The sequence below is a fragment of the Platalea leucorodia genome (genome assembly GCF_965183815.1).
Source record: "Platalea leucorodia genome assembly, chromosome: 6".
NCBI lineage: Eukaryota > Metazoa > Chordata > Aves > Pelecaniformes > Threskiornithidae > Platalea > Platalea leucorodia.
Genome location: NC_138828.1, coordinates 5735809 through 5752235, shown reverse-complemented (window position 1 = coordinate 5752235; position 16427 = coordinate 5735809). Strand labels below are relative to the sequence as shown.

General features: G+C 37.7%; 1 protein-coding gene across 1 annotated transcript in view; it reads right to left on the bottom strand.

Moving 5' to 3' along the window:
• Positions 1-16427, bottom strand: part of LOC309592397 (bifunctional heparan sulfate N-deacetylase/N-sulfotransferase 3) — a gene marked incomplete at both ends in the record, with an annotated part of 61680 nt that overhangs the window by 17821 nt on the left and 27432 nt on the right. The window contains 2 exons of the mRNA XM_082315723.1: positions 10315-10443; positions 13173-13358. Of these exons, the coding sequence (XP_082171849.1) occupies positions 10315-10443; positions 13173-13358 (315 nt within the window). The remainder of the gene's footprint in view (positions 1-10314; positions 10444-13172; positions 13359-16427) is intronic.

Here is a 16427-nt window from a genome sequence, read left to right as displayed (position 1 = left end):
TACTCTTGCTTTCGGCTGCAAAAGGTCTTTGCAGGCTAAGCTACCAGCCTGCGTAACTAACAGGAGCGTGATGCTGCAATGGCCACATTTACATTTCTGAGAATGATCTTGGACCACTTTGCACACCGGGATCCCTATGAGAGGTGCCTTACAGTACACAATGCCAACCCGCCAGCCGCTCTCTCCTCCTCCAGGGGCATTCCTGCAAGTTTGTTGACAACAGCTACACAGCCACTACTGGAAGAGATGTATAAGCTCATCCTCTGGTTTCCCTGGCTACAAGGAGAAAATGATACCCAAGTGCCATTTTGAGGGATTTCACCTTGGCGCTGGCTCAGCTGCCAGGGATGGTGTGTTGCTGCGCACTCCTCTGCTTTCCTACCAAGCTGTGCGGAAGGATGGAAACTCGTATCATTACCCTTCCATTTGCAGGTGTGCAGTTTCACACCAAGACAAAAGATAATTATTACTTTTTGCCTTCCGTATTGAGTTGTTATGCTTTGTTTTGCTCTACCATACCACATTCTGTTTCATTCAAACAAGCTCTAACTAATGAGAATGATTAGTCTTTCTGTGCCAACTGATAGTTAGCATGCTGTGCTATTAAAGATTTATTCTCTTAAAATGACAGATCAGGAGACAGAAAAGGAATCCTTTGTGGGCATCTCAGCAGACTAGATCTAGTAAATAACACTATTTGTTCAATAATCTTGCACCTCTGGGAAATGTTGTAAAATATAAATAGAGCTTCATGTATTTCTTTATTCCATCTTCAAAAGGGAAGCAGCTGTGAATGGATTTATATTTACTCTAACAAGCATTTTAGCCTCCCTTTCAGTTAAAAAGAGCTTATTTGATTTTATTATTTCCAGCCCTCTTCTAAAATAATTTCTTTCAGGGCACCTCAGCATTTTCTTTATCTCAGTGCGAGAAGGATCACCCTTTTTAGCTGTTCCTCATAAACAAACTATCATCTTGGTTGCACTTCAGTGCACACTCTCCACAGGATTTAATATCTTCCACGATGAGACTAAAATGGAACACAGACAATTCTTAAAATGATGGTTTGGGACTCAATCTGGCCTCTGAGCAGCAGCTCCTTTCTTGCTCCCACCCATCTTTAGATCAGAGTAGCAAAGGTGCTTCCCTCAGCCTTCTCACAGAGCCTTATAGGCAGCTGTATGACCTGCACCTTTCAGCTTCTCCTCAGCGCTTCCCCACTCCTCCTTCCCCAGAACGAAAGGGCAGAGGGCTATTTCTGTTCTGCTCTCCTTCCCAACCCCTGATTCTGTTTGGGATTCTGACTAGTGTTGCAGAGATGTAGGGAAATGAGGACAAGCACTCAGGAGAAACAGCTTTTATCTTTTTGAATGCTCATTCTGTGCAGCGTATTTCCTTACTAAAACATTTCCCAGTTAGAGGCAACAGCTTCTAGGTCAACAAATTAAGAGTTGAGACTGAGACTGAGTTGCTGCTATTAAATCACATGTATCAGGAAAAGATGAACCAGCATGATCTAATTTATGCATCAAGACCAGAGAAAACAATAGATGCTTGACAAACAATTTACACACAATGGAAAAAATGCAACAAGCTACTCCGCTTCTAGCGACGGATGTTATTTTAGCAGGCTGGATGTTTTAAAAAATATCAATCACTACAAAATCAACAGTATTAGGATGCTGCACCTATTAAAATTATACAATAAGGGCACTACTAGCTAAGCTTCTACAGTCTTGATAACAGTTGTTGTTTTCCTGACAAACCCAGAGGCGCCTGCCTCCCAAAGGAATGACGTTACCCTTTCATTCCCAAGCATGAGAAGCCCCTCTTACAGCTCCTGGCTTCTTCCCTCGGAGTCAAGGGGGTCTCTATTTTTGGAAAGACAGGGATGAGAAGAACCATTCAAGGATAGTGGGAAAGACTGTTTTTGTTTGGTGGGTTTTTTTGTTTTTCTCTTACCAAGCTCCCCGTGAAGGTCTGGAAGGGTGAATTACAACGCTTCTCTATATTGGGACAGAAATGAGTTTATGGTGAGCAAGAGTACCTGCTCTGATGGAAAACAGCAGCGTGGATATCTTTGTGCTGGGCAACCTGCAAATATTCCCACTCCCTTCCATATATCCCGATAAGCAAAATGTACCTTGCTTCATATTCCAACTCCATTTTATGCAAACATTTTGCAGATTAGTAGGTTGCGCTTACACCTCCCTATTATTCTTCTTCCTACTCCTTTTCTGTTTATACCTCCATAATGGTGTACCACATCAGGAGGACTTTTTGATTTGGTTTCAGTTACAGTAATAATGCAGGAAAGAAAAGAAATGGCAATGTCTACAGCAGAGTGAAACAAATTAAACACAAAAGCCTCTAGAACAGTAAAAAACCTGTAGAACAGTAGTACACTAAGCCAGTGGTCTCCAAACTCTTTTGATCGGTAAAATTTTTTTGAGCATGCACCCCCAGTGGATGTATATGTATTTATAAATTGTATACTTCTGATACTGAAGTTTCCATGTTTTCTTCCCACACCCAAACGCATCATCTTGCACACCCCCTGGGGTGCACGTACCCCACTCTGGAGACCACTGCACTAAGCTGTCAGGATCAGGCTGTAACCCAAGAGCAGAGAGAAGACTCCCTCTTCAGAGGTTAGCTGTACCCTCTTTGGCAAGCATCAGGGAAGTGGAAGGAGGACTCAGGCTTGCAGTGACACTGATGCTGTTGAATAGATTTATTATTATTATGGCATTTTAAATCTGGAATTAGAAGAGTTTGTATAAGAAAAAAATGGTAATAACCATTTCTTATGGACTGGGCACCCCTTTAATTTTTTTACCATATATAAATCTATTGCAGGCAGTCCAACTTGAATAAATTCATACTATTAAACCAGTCATCAAGGTACTTTTGTCATGGGCACTGTGTCACCCTCCAATCTGTGCAACAACATTAAAAGGCAGCATTGAGGCCTCCCACCTCAATGAAGTTAAGCACAACACTTTAAAATGAAGCTAAATTATGATTGACAATTAATTAGGTGATCGCTGCTAGGCACTAGAAGCAGATGCATTACCAATTTAGTATATTGCTGATATTTTAGCTACTGAACAAATGTTTACAGGCCACAAGAGTACGTCTAACTCTCAGAACACCTATATTCCAATTAATTTGGCATTGTGCACACTCTGTTTGCAGTTCTGATACTGCCTCCATGTTACTCAGAAGAGCTTTGTTTCAGGTATTCAGAGACTCAGTAACAGCTGGTTTTGCTCCATTAGACTAACAAAGTGATAGAATAATGAATTAGATTGCAGTCTGTGCTTGAATATATATTTTTAATAGTTGAAAGATATTCCTTTTAGACCTCTCTGCTACCAGAAAAGCTGTGTTCAATTCCACCACAGAGAGGTTCCAGCTTGCAACTCCCTTTTTTGTTCTGAGGCTGTCCTTCTGGCTTCATAGCTGCCATGGATCTGTCCACTTGCAAAGACAGCAAGGCAACTAGTTGAATTTGAATTACACAGCAGTGTCTCCACTATAAATGTAACGGAGCCAAGGAAGATTTATAAGATCAAACAAAATTACCTGTTTGGTGTAGCTCTGAATTATTAATCTGACAGTTGGGAAACCTGAGTTTATTTTCAGCTGTTGCACAAACCTTTTTTACCTTTCTCTGTAACTTGCTCAGTACCCTTGTGACTCCATTTCCTGATTGGCAGTACTGTCCGAAAGACTTGCTTCTGTAATAGCTGTAAGCCACTTGTACAGGGCTTTGCATTTGAGAATTCTGAAGCAGGGCAACGTTTTCTCATCGCGCACAATTTCAATGCATTTATTGTTCACTGTTACAAGGAATCACCTCTAATTAGATAGCTAATCCCATCTGTTCCGCAGTCTTTCCATGCTGCCTCTTCATTTAGGGTTTTTTTTTGTATTTTGTCTATTCCATCCACAAAATACCAGACTCTGGCTTTTATGAGTGGCTTTTGAAGAACAGATCGGAAGGCAAGGAATACTTGTATTTTGCAGTCAACCAAAATGCTAGGCAAAACTGACTTCTCCCCACCTGCCCCAATTCATGGCAACTCCCCAAACTATTGTTGGAGCTCCCAAGAGTTCCTAAAATGGGCATGAGAGGACAGGGAAGAGATGAAACTGATGCCTTTCTCACTCACCCACGAAGTGGGCCAAGCCTGCTGAACCGAACCAGCCCACCAGAGGCCAGGCTATGCTCCCAGTGGTGCCACTGTGGGACGCCGACAATGAACCCCACACATCAGAGCGTAGAGAGGGAGCTGCACATCAGTGCGCTTCTCAACACATTTGTCATCTTTCCTGCCTCTCACACTCAGTATGATTAAATATGAGGTTGTGCAAAGCAAGAGAGACAGAAAGGGAAGATTTGAGTCTGAATGCCTTTGTTTTTGTATTTGTTCTCTGTAGTCCCAAAGCCTGACTATTCATCTTGTTCAGGGTCACATCAAGATACAGTAGGTTCTGCTGATGCTCATATAAATCCTCTCATTTTCAGTGCTAAAGGAGATAATTTCTCCCTTGCTGCAAGTCAATTAGCTTAATAACAGCTCTACTCACTGTAACTTGGGAGAGGTAAAAATTAGAGGAAAATAATACTTAGAACTGAATGCATACAAAGATTACAATTATTTTAAGATCAATCAGACACAGGGCCTAAACCATTAACAGTCTTCCCTCTTGATCAGTACTGCTGTAAGCCATAGGAGAACACACAGCTGGCTACACATTAGTTTCATTGTTGGGCTGTCAACCATTTGAAGGCTTTCACCAAATTCCTCTCCACAGGGCATTTTCCTTTTTCTTTAGATCTGTAGACACATAGTACTTTGTAAGGAAGTGCACGTAAGTGCATGTAATGCAATTACTGTATTCTGTTCTGTTTGTTTTTCCTCGGGGGCAGAAAAGGTATAGAAGATTTTCATGAATTGCTGTTTTCCCTTAAACATTCATCTTGTAGGATGGTAAAGATCCCGATCTGTACCTTCCATAGTTCAAAGGATATTTTAGGACTGGGTTATGTGTGCCTTCTACAAAGTTAAACTGAGACACCTTAACTTTTACTGATGTTACTGGAAAAGGAGAAGCATACAGTATTGTTTTAGACCATGATTCTCATTGAAGTTGCAGTCGTATATTAAGAAAAAATGGGTTTACTAGCTTACTTGGATTTATAGAATAAAAATATACCCTCCACATTCTCATTTGGAATAAACTTTAGGAATAAAAGCTAAAGAACTGGTAGAAAGCAGATGAGATATACTACATTTCATATCACTGATCTGCTTCATGAATTTTATTATTGAAACTTTGCACTCAGAAAAACAGTGAGCTTTTCCATATTAAAAAAATGAATAAAACTAGTAGGTCTGTCCTGTGTTTGGCCTGTTTATCTAGTGCAGCATGCTGTCTGCAGAAGCAGATGGCATCAGAGATATATATGAGGAAAGTACAGGATCCTCTACAGCTGGGAGATGTGCGAAAAACAATCTTCTATGAAAGTCTTCCCTGCTTTCAAGGGTTACATAAAGCATGGAAGTTTATCTGGAATCCATGCCTTACCACTACTACAGGCATGCATATTGAACCAAATTTAAGTCTGTATTTCAAATATTGTTAAGTTCTTGATGTCAAAAACACTACCTTGGAGGAAGTTCCTGATACAATTCTCATTAAAATTCTCATCCTCATTTCATTGGGTATCCTCTGTTTTTTTGTTTCAGGATAGGCAACAGGAGTTCATTGTCTAGGTTCTTCACGCAATTTCATAGTTGTTTCTGTTTTTCATATCTTTTCAAATATATCGATCTTGATCATTTTGATTTCTCTTCCAATTGGAGTCTCAGTTCTGCATTGTCCTCTTCAGTCAACTGCTTCCAGTTTTGCACATAAGACTGAGTCTGCAGAGTGTTCTGGATGAACTTGTACCATGGATTTCCACAATTTCATTATACAACTCTCTGCATTATTTTCAACTCTATTCCTTCCACGGTGTGTCAATGCCTTAAAGAATAAGGAACATAGATATATATCTACGTATTATCCCACTAATAGGAGTGACAATGGGAAGGAAACGGGGAAAAATCCCACTGACTTCGCTGTGCAAAATGTGCAGATTCACATGTTAAGATTATTGATTGGTGTACATTCCACAGAATCCAAGTATACAAACTCACAGACAGGAACCTTTCTCTTCTGTTACTGGGATATAACATGCTGTTCACAATAATGCCTTTTTAAATTGGCTTAACTATAAGCAAGTTATTTCATAGAACAGTGATCTCATTTTCCTGTTGTCTGTGTAGCACAGAGTAAGCTAACACACCATTTGCGTCAACTTAGGTTGCTGGCCATGTAGCCTGAAGGAGAACAAGAGCTGTTCAACATGTTTGCTTCTTACTGCACGGCCTCCATCAGCCCGGTGGGACAGGTGAGTGAATTTCAAGTGTTCATCTGACAATAGCTGCTCTAATAGCTCATCTCTAATAGCTGCTCTCATGGGAGAGCATGCACATCATTAGAGAAAATGCTGCAATATGCAGTGCTGTCCTTAGCAGAATCCTGTTCCAGTCACAGTTTTTACTTTTCCTGGAAAGATGAAGGATGTATAGCCTTTATGTTTATGAATTACCATAACATGTATAGCTATTCACCAAGACAGTCAGACTCGTTATGTTCCTGTTAATGACTGAACAGTACTGTTATATATCAAATAAATAATTTGCAATATATAGCCTTAGTTACTCAGTTAATCAAGTTTTGGTACTTAAATCCATTGCAACACATGTGCAAGCTAAAAGAAGCTCACTTGTAACTTAGGTCTCTGAAAACCTTATTCTATCAGTGCTTTTTGAACTGTTCTGGTCTCATTTCTTACTTAGCTTATTTTATTGTACATGTTCCATATCAACTGCCTACAGAAACAATGGCTATGGCACAGACAGGTAACTAGTACAAACCTATTTTCATAAAGAAGCAATACATATGTATGTTCCTAGTTGCAGATGAAGAAAAATACACAGCGGCAGACAGAAATATTCAAATAGTTTTCATAAAGGCATGTTCAGTTCAGCTATCTTTAGTTTGGCTTGGTTCTTAGGTCTAATTACTTTCAGAGCAGTTCAGAAGTATTGATAGAGTCTTGTCAGTATTGATAGAGATTTACTAGCAAACCTGAGAAGAAATGATACAGTTGATGGCAGTGGCTATACCTACCCTCATCGTTATATACAGCTCAAAATCTAATTGCTCACTCCCTTCATCACTTACAAGATACATTTAGGGGACCAGTACAATTTCATCACAGGAGACATTTAACGGGAATTTGTTTTATTAATCCAAGAACTTCAATGAATATTGCAGACACAGATGAATCTGAAGTCACTGAAGATTGTAACAAGTTTATCAGGAAAAATATTTGCTAAAATGTTTTAAAGTCAGTACAGTGCTAGGAAAAATAGTAACAATGCAAAATAATAAAGCAAAGCCAGAGAGCTGTCTGACTGGGTAAGATACTCATCACTAAAGACTTCTACAACGCATGTTTTCCTTGTGGCTTTGTTACAGAATTCCCTGGCTAAATTAGTGCAAGTCACACAACCTCCCTCCAAGTCAATTATTCAACCGATAATGTGGGGAAAATAATGCCAGTATACTACTAATACAGGCTTGCTGAAGGCTTCTTTTTTAATTTTTTTTTTTTCCTTTCTGTAAAACATTTTGTGCAAGATCCTGATATAGTACGCTCTCGTCTAAGGGCCGCTGAAGTCAGCAAGATCTTTAACAGAAGACAGACATAGAAAATATTATTGGAAAAGTAGACGGCGTGTTACATTACTACTTAGGCTCTTTTTCAGCTTGGTGGCACTTCAGCATTCTAGGTGCCTTATGAACACAACGGGCATAGCTGTCAAGATCACTTTACAGCCACCATCAGATCGCAATCGAACCAGCAGTGTGGGGATATAAATGCATACCACATAAAATACAGCTTGCCAACCACAAGATTAGCTACTCCAACAAACCAACTCCTAGTTCCCACACAAAATATAACTAGCACAGATCATTTGCAGAGCAGGATTTCCTGATGCTTTTCTTACCTGCAGGACTTCTGACTATACAATGCCCTGGGAACAGGGCAATAATGCTGGTTCTCATGTCAAAAGCTTACAGATGCACATATGGTCCTGTGGTTTTTTGTGGTTTATTCTGCAGATTGTGGTTGATCTAGCATACTATAAGGAAGCAGAGTTTCTCTTGCAAATAGCTACCATTACACAGCCAAACCGCAAAGAAATTTTGGGCTTTATTCCTAGGGGCATTTATTTCAGTGTAGGGTACTCAGTTTCGAAAGCCTCAGCCTAATCACTTACACCTCAGAAACTAGATTTACTTACGATCAGTTATCCAAATTAAACCAGGAAATGTAATGAAGGCTTTTGTTAAGATTTACATTTAACTTACACCTACATTTTCCTTTTTTGGAAACAAAATATTTATGTGCTCATTGTTGAAAATATTTTTTGGCTGACACTGTAATGATTCCTAGGTAAGGTTTCTTCTTTGTCGTTTTACATCAGTGAAAAATAACATTTAGAAAGTGCCTCATAATGGAATTCTTGCTGAAAAGCTGTGTTTCACGTTAAGAAATCCCAGCAATTTTAAAGGTAACACAGGAAAGCTTATGAAATCCAAAAAGCCACATCATAATTAGACAAACTCCTAAAGCTACTTAGTTTTCATTTTAATGCCTAATCTTTGCCCAACTCTGACTTGCAAATTAGGATATAAATACATGTAATACTTAAAAAACACAAAGATGCAAACCCTAATCTTTAAATTGATTACATGCCAGGCTAATGCTTAGAACTTTAGAAACTGTTTATAAGCAGATATTTAAAACCAGACATGCATAACCTTTTCAAAGGCACTCCTTAAACGGATTTCAACAATTTGTCTCGGGCAAATTTTGGCCTAATACTCACTTACAGTTGTATTTAGAAAATAGTGCATTTACCTTCTATTCTTTTAGCCTGTATTGTATTGGGGATATCCTGTTTCTCAGAACTAGGTGATCATACAGTCTACATTGCAATGCATAAATCGAAGATCTAATTGTCATATATAAAAAGACATTACTGTACTCACATTCAAGGATGTTAGGCAGGCATGATCAAACTTCTATGATTAATACCAATCATCATGATTGTTTCACTGCTTATCTTGCCTTCCCCTCCATTCTCTTCATTCTTTTAATTTGAAAGGCTTATGCCTCGAGCAACCATATTAAATTTTGCTGTTTCCCTACTGTTGTAAGATGGTAAAATAGTTTTTTGCTAAGTTGTGGCTGTGTTTCAATATGGAATACAGTTCGTCCTGACTCAAAATGTTGTTACTATATGTTTTCATCTAAGTTTCATTTGTTAAGCTAGTAACTCTTAGTTAAAATTCATATATTGCCAAAGCATTGCTATGGTACCCATACCCTCTATCCAAGGAATTTTCCAGGTCTCACCTCTGTTAACATGCTGTGCCTGAAATGATATATATCATCAAAGTTACTGCCATCCTCTAGAAGGGAGACCAGATGTGTGCTGAGGGAGTGAAGGTGTTTTTTTTCCTATTTCTGCTATGTGAACATGAAAAAGGAGAACAAAACACGGTAACTGCTCTCAAAGAACCAAAACTATAGCCTGAAAGAATTTGAGGCTTGAAAAATAGACCTGCATATAAATTGCTGAAGTAGCTGACAGAAGCTTTTTTCCCTTGGACTTCCATTAAATTATGGAAGATTAAAATAGGGCACAAAAATATTTAGGCTATTATTCCAAAGGATTTGAGTGGAAATATGTTTTTGTCCCCTTTGGTATTCTGGAAAAATTAGTCCTAGCGATTACATTTGTACAAAACAGGTAAATTTTATTTATATGTTTCATTTGGACTTCAGATGAAAAACTCATCTAAAAGCTTGTCTAAAAGGCCAGTTTTGATGCAACTGACCTAATCCCATGCCATTTTGAAGTACTATACTGTTCTCTTCTGTCAGTATTCTGTAGTTTCATAGCCTCGTTTGTTGTTTATTCTTCCATTAAAGATAAATGAAAGGTTAAGCTGATGTATTAACTATGTGGCTCATTTACTTGGATCTTTTCTTTGAAGCTATTATGAATCAGCAACTGAAAATTCTCAAAACAGATTTAAGCGCAAGCACTCCTTACGTTTAGTAACTTTTCCTTTAACTAATCTTTTAAAAACATTTCAAAATTACACTGTACTTACTGGATTGAGAACCACTGTGAAGAACAACTCTCCTCCTTGAATACTTTTGTCTAGTTCCTTTGGGCCTCCAGGATACTCTTTATAGAAAATCGTGTGGGTAAATAAGCCACAAGTTTGCCTAGGAAGCACCTGAATTTATTTAAAAAAAAAAAAAAAAAAAAAAAAAAAAAAAAAAAAAAAAAAAAAAAAAAAAATTCAAGAGAAATTCACAAAACAAAAATGCTTGTACTTTTAATGAGATAATAAACGCCAGATAAGTAACGTATAACTGATAATGTTCCTTTGTGATAATTGCTGGGTAGACTTGGCATCACAACTTTGCCAGAAGTCAATAATGATCTGGTTGAATTAATACACTGGCAGATCAATAAATAGTGCCTACTGAAAGAAACAACATTTTTATTACCAGTGAAATCATAATGTCCAAAAATTCATCACATTTTGTTTGAAACTGGAGGTTGATCTCAATCACTAAGTTACAATTCAGCAACCTCCTCAAACTAATTTTGTCCATTACACCTGATCCTAACACTAAGTATTTGAAGTCTGGTCATCAAAGATTTCTAAAATTTTAAAGTAATTTGAAACACAATTTAAAATAATATCAGTCTATATTGTATTAATCAGTTCCACTTTTTATTTGAAAGATGGCTTTGTTGTAAATTAAAACTGGAATTTGAAAGTCAATTTGTTTTCTGGCTTAGGCATCACCACCACTAATAATTCTACACTGACACATGATGAATTTTGCCAATAATGCTCACGTTATAAGAAAGATCTGCTTCTCATTCAACAGTGCTGGTTTTATAAGACTAGTTGCAATAAAAAGTAGCATAAACAAAAGCATGTATTTTTAAAAACATGCAAAGAACAAGCCTTTTGAATAGGAAGAACTAATAAATGCAGTTAGGTTTTCCAGTAGAACTTCAAAATATTTTCTATCAACTTCAGAAAATAATCTGCTGGAGAGTATTTAAATTATGTCTGTTTTTTATGAACAGCTGCGTATTGATGTTCACGTATAATTCTTAAACTGGGATTGTTCTCAAACATTTTAGTCCAATTTAGAACATTTATTACATGATAGCTTAAACTTCTAAAGCATACAAATCCCTTACTTGCCATAGACTGTGGTTCTGTAGATATGCTTTGTTTCTCATTGTTTCATTTTTCAACATATTTTTTGTAATGTACAGCATACTGCGACCACAGATTGTAAATTCCATGTTGTCAGAAAATGTATGGAATTTATGTGTTTGCTATAAACTTGCATATACTTCTTAAAAACCTTTGGAGTTCACTGACGAAATATGAGAATAATTCTTCACAGAGGCAGGGAATGAAGCTGTACTGGATGGGAAATGCTCTAGCAAATCTTACACAACGATTTTATTACTGTATGTATTCATCACTATAAGCCTGCAGATGTAAAACATTAATACGTTTGCCCCGGAGAACTGAAAGCTTGCGACTCCCAGAACAGGTGGTTTTATACGACTGTTCTTGGAAATAGATTTTTGGCCCCGGTGTCCTTGTGTTAAATCTCATTATGTGTCTTCAACTGACATGTTTTTACAAAAATTATGAAAGAGGTTTTTGGACATTCTGAGAGTCAATCAGCCTTCCTCAAAGACTTCATGTCCCCTGAGCCTATCCACAAACCCATTATTTTACATGCAGCTATTGCTTTGAGAATGAACTGTAGCTCAAATCTGTATGGTGTCAATTTTTTTCTTGGATGTCTGGAGATCATTTTAGTTTGCTTCATCCAAAAATAGAACTAAACTTTTAAACATTACTATTATTCTTAGAAAAGTGGTATCCATGGTAACTCGAGGACAATACCAGAATTCTGTTATAAGCTAAGTGGCGGTCTTGCGCTAAGGCACTTGACCCTCCAAAACCGCTTGCTGCAGCCAGAGGCATAACACAGTACATACACTAGGATCTTTCCCATTCACCGCTCTCCTACATGCTCCAGAAGAAAGTTACTCAGAACATACCATCAAGTATTTTGGAAAGTTGTTTTGAAACACTTCTCAGATAATAATGACAATATGTGAATCAGAAATAGCCTACGCCCCAGTGACCAGATGGTACTAGCATAACGCCTTCCACATCAGTTGTGTATAACCCCTTCTGGCAAATACTGCTGTCAGTGAACAACGCTGTGAATTATGCAATACAGAAAAATTGTGTGATTTGACTTGCGGCTGCCTCAGCGGAGCAGTTTCATAGCCTGGAGGGCGGTGTGGTGTGTGTGTGTCTTCTTTCCCTCCACCCTTCCGAGCGTTTGCCCTGCATCCAGACTGATCACCTGGGCCCAAAGCCTAGCTGTGGGGTTAAGCCACAGTGCAAAGCACAGGTCAGATTTCTGTATGGCAGGAAGCAAAATGAGGGCAACTGTGCAGCGTTCAAACAGAAGAAAAAAAAATATTTATGTACCAAGATCCACATTCTCAGATGGCATAAACTGGCAAAACTCTTTTGCAGTTAATGGTACTATGCAAATTTAAAACCTGCTAAAAATCTAACCCATAATATTCTGTTAAAAGATGCAAAGTTGACTTTTTCCTTGAGATCTCTGTACCAGTATTAACAGTAGGACTAGAACAGTTAACAGCCTGTTAACTGTTAACAGCGGGGTGCCTGGAGGCCACCTTCATCAGCAGTAACATCATCAGCAACAGAATGATTTTAATTAACAAGATACTGTCAAATATATCTTGCCACTTATGCGCAGCAATATGTGCTTCTCACAATGTGAACTTTCAGGATACCGTGCTTTTCCACTTAAAAATAAATTTTTCATAAAATGGTAGGGTGGTTGTAATACGAACATCATAAATACAACTCACCATGATATTTTTGTGGATGAAGCCTCGTCTGTACCTTGCAGGCTTCAGATGTGGGTATTCTTCTGTGCTGGTAACTCTGATATTCCAGACCTTTTTCCAGGCATCATAAAGTTGAACGTGTACTGGATAGACTCCAGAATGGTGTGGAGCCACAGCATAGCCCAAATCAGTTGGAATACCATGTTCCTAAAACATAACAGAACAATGACTGCTTTCAAAAATTTAAGAAACTTGATGCTTTGGCATTTCTCAAATCCTTTGTTTGTCAGAGATCAAGAACAGGTCTGAAATGCAAATAACGGTGATATCAAAATAGGCTGCTATGTAAGGGAGATGGAAGGCAGCATGGTGAAGATGAAACGCAGGATTTTAATACAAGAGCCTTTTTAATAAATATTTTTATGAGTATGTAGGGAAGAGTGAAATAGATGTATTTTACACTGATTTCTTCAATCTACATTAAACAGAAAGCTGCACTCTTAAGTTCTTGCAAGGAATTTGCTCACAAACTAAGAATTCAGAGAGAAAATTACTGGCCCATATTCAACACAACAGGTAGCATTTGGCCGTTACAATGACAAAAGTGTGATTTCCCCTACCTGTCCCTACACAATTACTTGGATTGTCAGCTGAATTTCACAGAGAGTCACTGCCCTTCCCCTCTAGTCCACTTGGAACATAAAACCAAATTCAGAACCCAGCTTAAACATTTTAGTGTCATTTTAAAAAAGGAGAAGAGATAACCACTTCTAAAATTCTGAGGATAATAGGTACATCTTGTAGACTAACCCTTTTTGCAGTACATCTTCCATTTTTGCAGACTCCTGTCATTTATCTTGTTTACATCCTGACCTTGCTGGTATTACCTTCTCTCGACATCCAATATATTTTCTTTTCTGTTTCTGGTTTCCAGCACACTCTAACAAGCTTTGACACCTTTTCTCCTTTCTTTCAGGTTACTTTTTCAAAGGAACAGTATATAGCAGATATTTCTTTGATAGTCTGATTAGCAGAATACAGTGTCCGTAAGATGTTGTTGTGTTGCAATGATTTAGGAAAACTGCCTTTGCACAACCTTTGATTTCTGTTTAAGAGTTTTTTTATATTGTTTGTATTTGTATGGTCATCTTCACCATATCTTCTAATCATACTTTGTGTGCAAAGGTAAGAGTTGGTTGATACTTGGGTCTCTTCCTTTGAATAAACTAGTTACACTAAGGAATATGAAAAACTCTGTAAGTCTTATCTCAAAGAAAAATGGGTGCGTGACCTTAGTAAAATCACCTTTCTTCATCTTTTCTGGAGGAGGACTGGACTACTGGAGGAAAGCTAATGAACTGGACTTAAAAATCTTAAATAGTCAGGATTCAACATTAGATGTATCTGTTATAATTTAAATATGACAATTTTACTAACAGCTCAAAACAAAGCAAACTCACAAAAAGCAGCATTTACTTCTGCTCTGGAAGAACATGAGAAATAAGACTTTAAAGATGTGAAGCCTGCAAGGGACGAAAGCCATTTTTTCCTCATAAAAGGGCTACTTTGAACCTAGTGTAATGGCGTGTGTACCAGACAGGTATGGTTTAATCACAGTTGAGAACCCTTATTTTTCTATATTTAAAAAACTGGTGAAATTGTTATTTCGCTTTAGCAATTTATGGCGCACAGAATGGGGCATAAGATTTCACCACCCTGAGGCTGGTGCGGCATTTGGAATTCTTGTAAGGCCGCACCACTCCTGGGTAAGATCCAAACACCCCATCGGCAACCCTGCTACACCCAGGGAGCGCGCCATCTCCTGCTTTACAGCTGGGGCGCGCTACGTGTAATGCGCCAAAGTAGGAATGAGCAAGATCTGGCCTATTGGTTTTACTGCATGGGGAGATAAAGAATGGATATGCCATCAGTTACACAGCTTTACACTACTTAATTCCATCACCGATATTTCAATTCCTCTTCCTTTTATCTTTTCTAGTTCCCTTAAGCGTGCATATATATCAGAAAGAAAAATCTTTACAGAACATGTAAGAAATTGCATTCTCTAATGTCCCATTTAATCTCCTTCATTCAGCTATAAACAAATGTCTCATTTTTAAGGGTTTTTCCCCTCAAGTTTTACAATATGCAGTAATAAATATGTTATTAAAATCTTTCATTCTAATTATGAGCCTATCATCTTCAATGTATCAGTGTCTCCATTATTTCTTAGTGACTGTAATTCCCAAGTTGAGCATTTCACACGCAATATACACATCCAGTTTGATAATGCATGAGGCATCAGCAATTTCAGCCTCTTTCAAAAAAGCAGGATACTTATCTTCGTTATTAATTTAAATGCTTTAAGCAAATGAAACATAATGAGTAGCTTCATGCCTATATGTCTATACATAGCTTCAGACATGAAAAACATTTAATATAAGGTATCTGTAAGTATTAAAGAGTGTTGAAAGTAGTGAAAAAAATAGAAATTGATGAAGTTACCTAAAACAGGGTTGAATATGAATTATTCTAATAACATACTTGAATGGTTACATACTGTAGACTAATCCCAGAGGATGTCTTAGGTCACAAAAGAATTACAAGAACTAATCTAATTTCCAGTGGAGCTTGTAACAGTACACAGAATCACAAAAAAAAGGGGAATTTTGGATACAGGACTTTTAAATTTTCCTGGTTCTAACTTCTACTGAAATGCTTTCTTTAAAGGAAACAGTAAAATTGAGCTGGCCTGAACTCAGTACAACTACAGTTTACAGTAAACTTGGTAAAATCTTTGGTCGAAAGAAAGTATATACCTTGCTTAAAAGTGAAGTTTTCGAATACAAATTTTAACTGCTTGATATTCTAGGTCTATACCTTCCCTCCTGCGTTCACTGACACACGACCATAAGCACACTCTTTTCTGTTCTGGTATTTCAAATCCCCTTGCTCTTTCAAGGAACAAAGTCATTACCTGCTGGCTAAAGAGCAACCAGTGTATTTTGAAAAGGGAGAAGTAAAATTGGGCTGTTGGAAGAGTAGAGACATTTCAGCAAACAAGTTATGTCTGCTGAGATATTCTGATATAACACTTCTTTATGTCTTTACATTGCTCTATTTCTTCAGACAAATAATAGGTACTTTGTATGGCAGTTTGGTTTGGTTTTATTGTATGAAATTAACTGTAGAGAAAAGGTAAGTCTGTTTCTCTAGTATCCTCAGACCTAAAGATATGCCTTTATTTTTTCTTATAGCCTCATTGAAACATTTTTT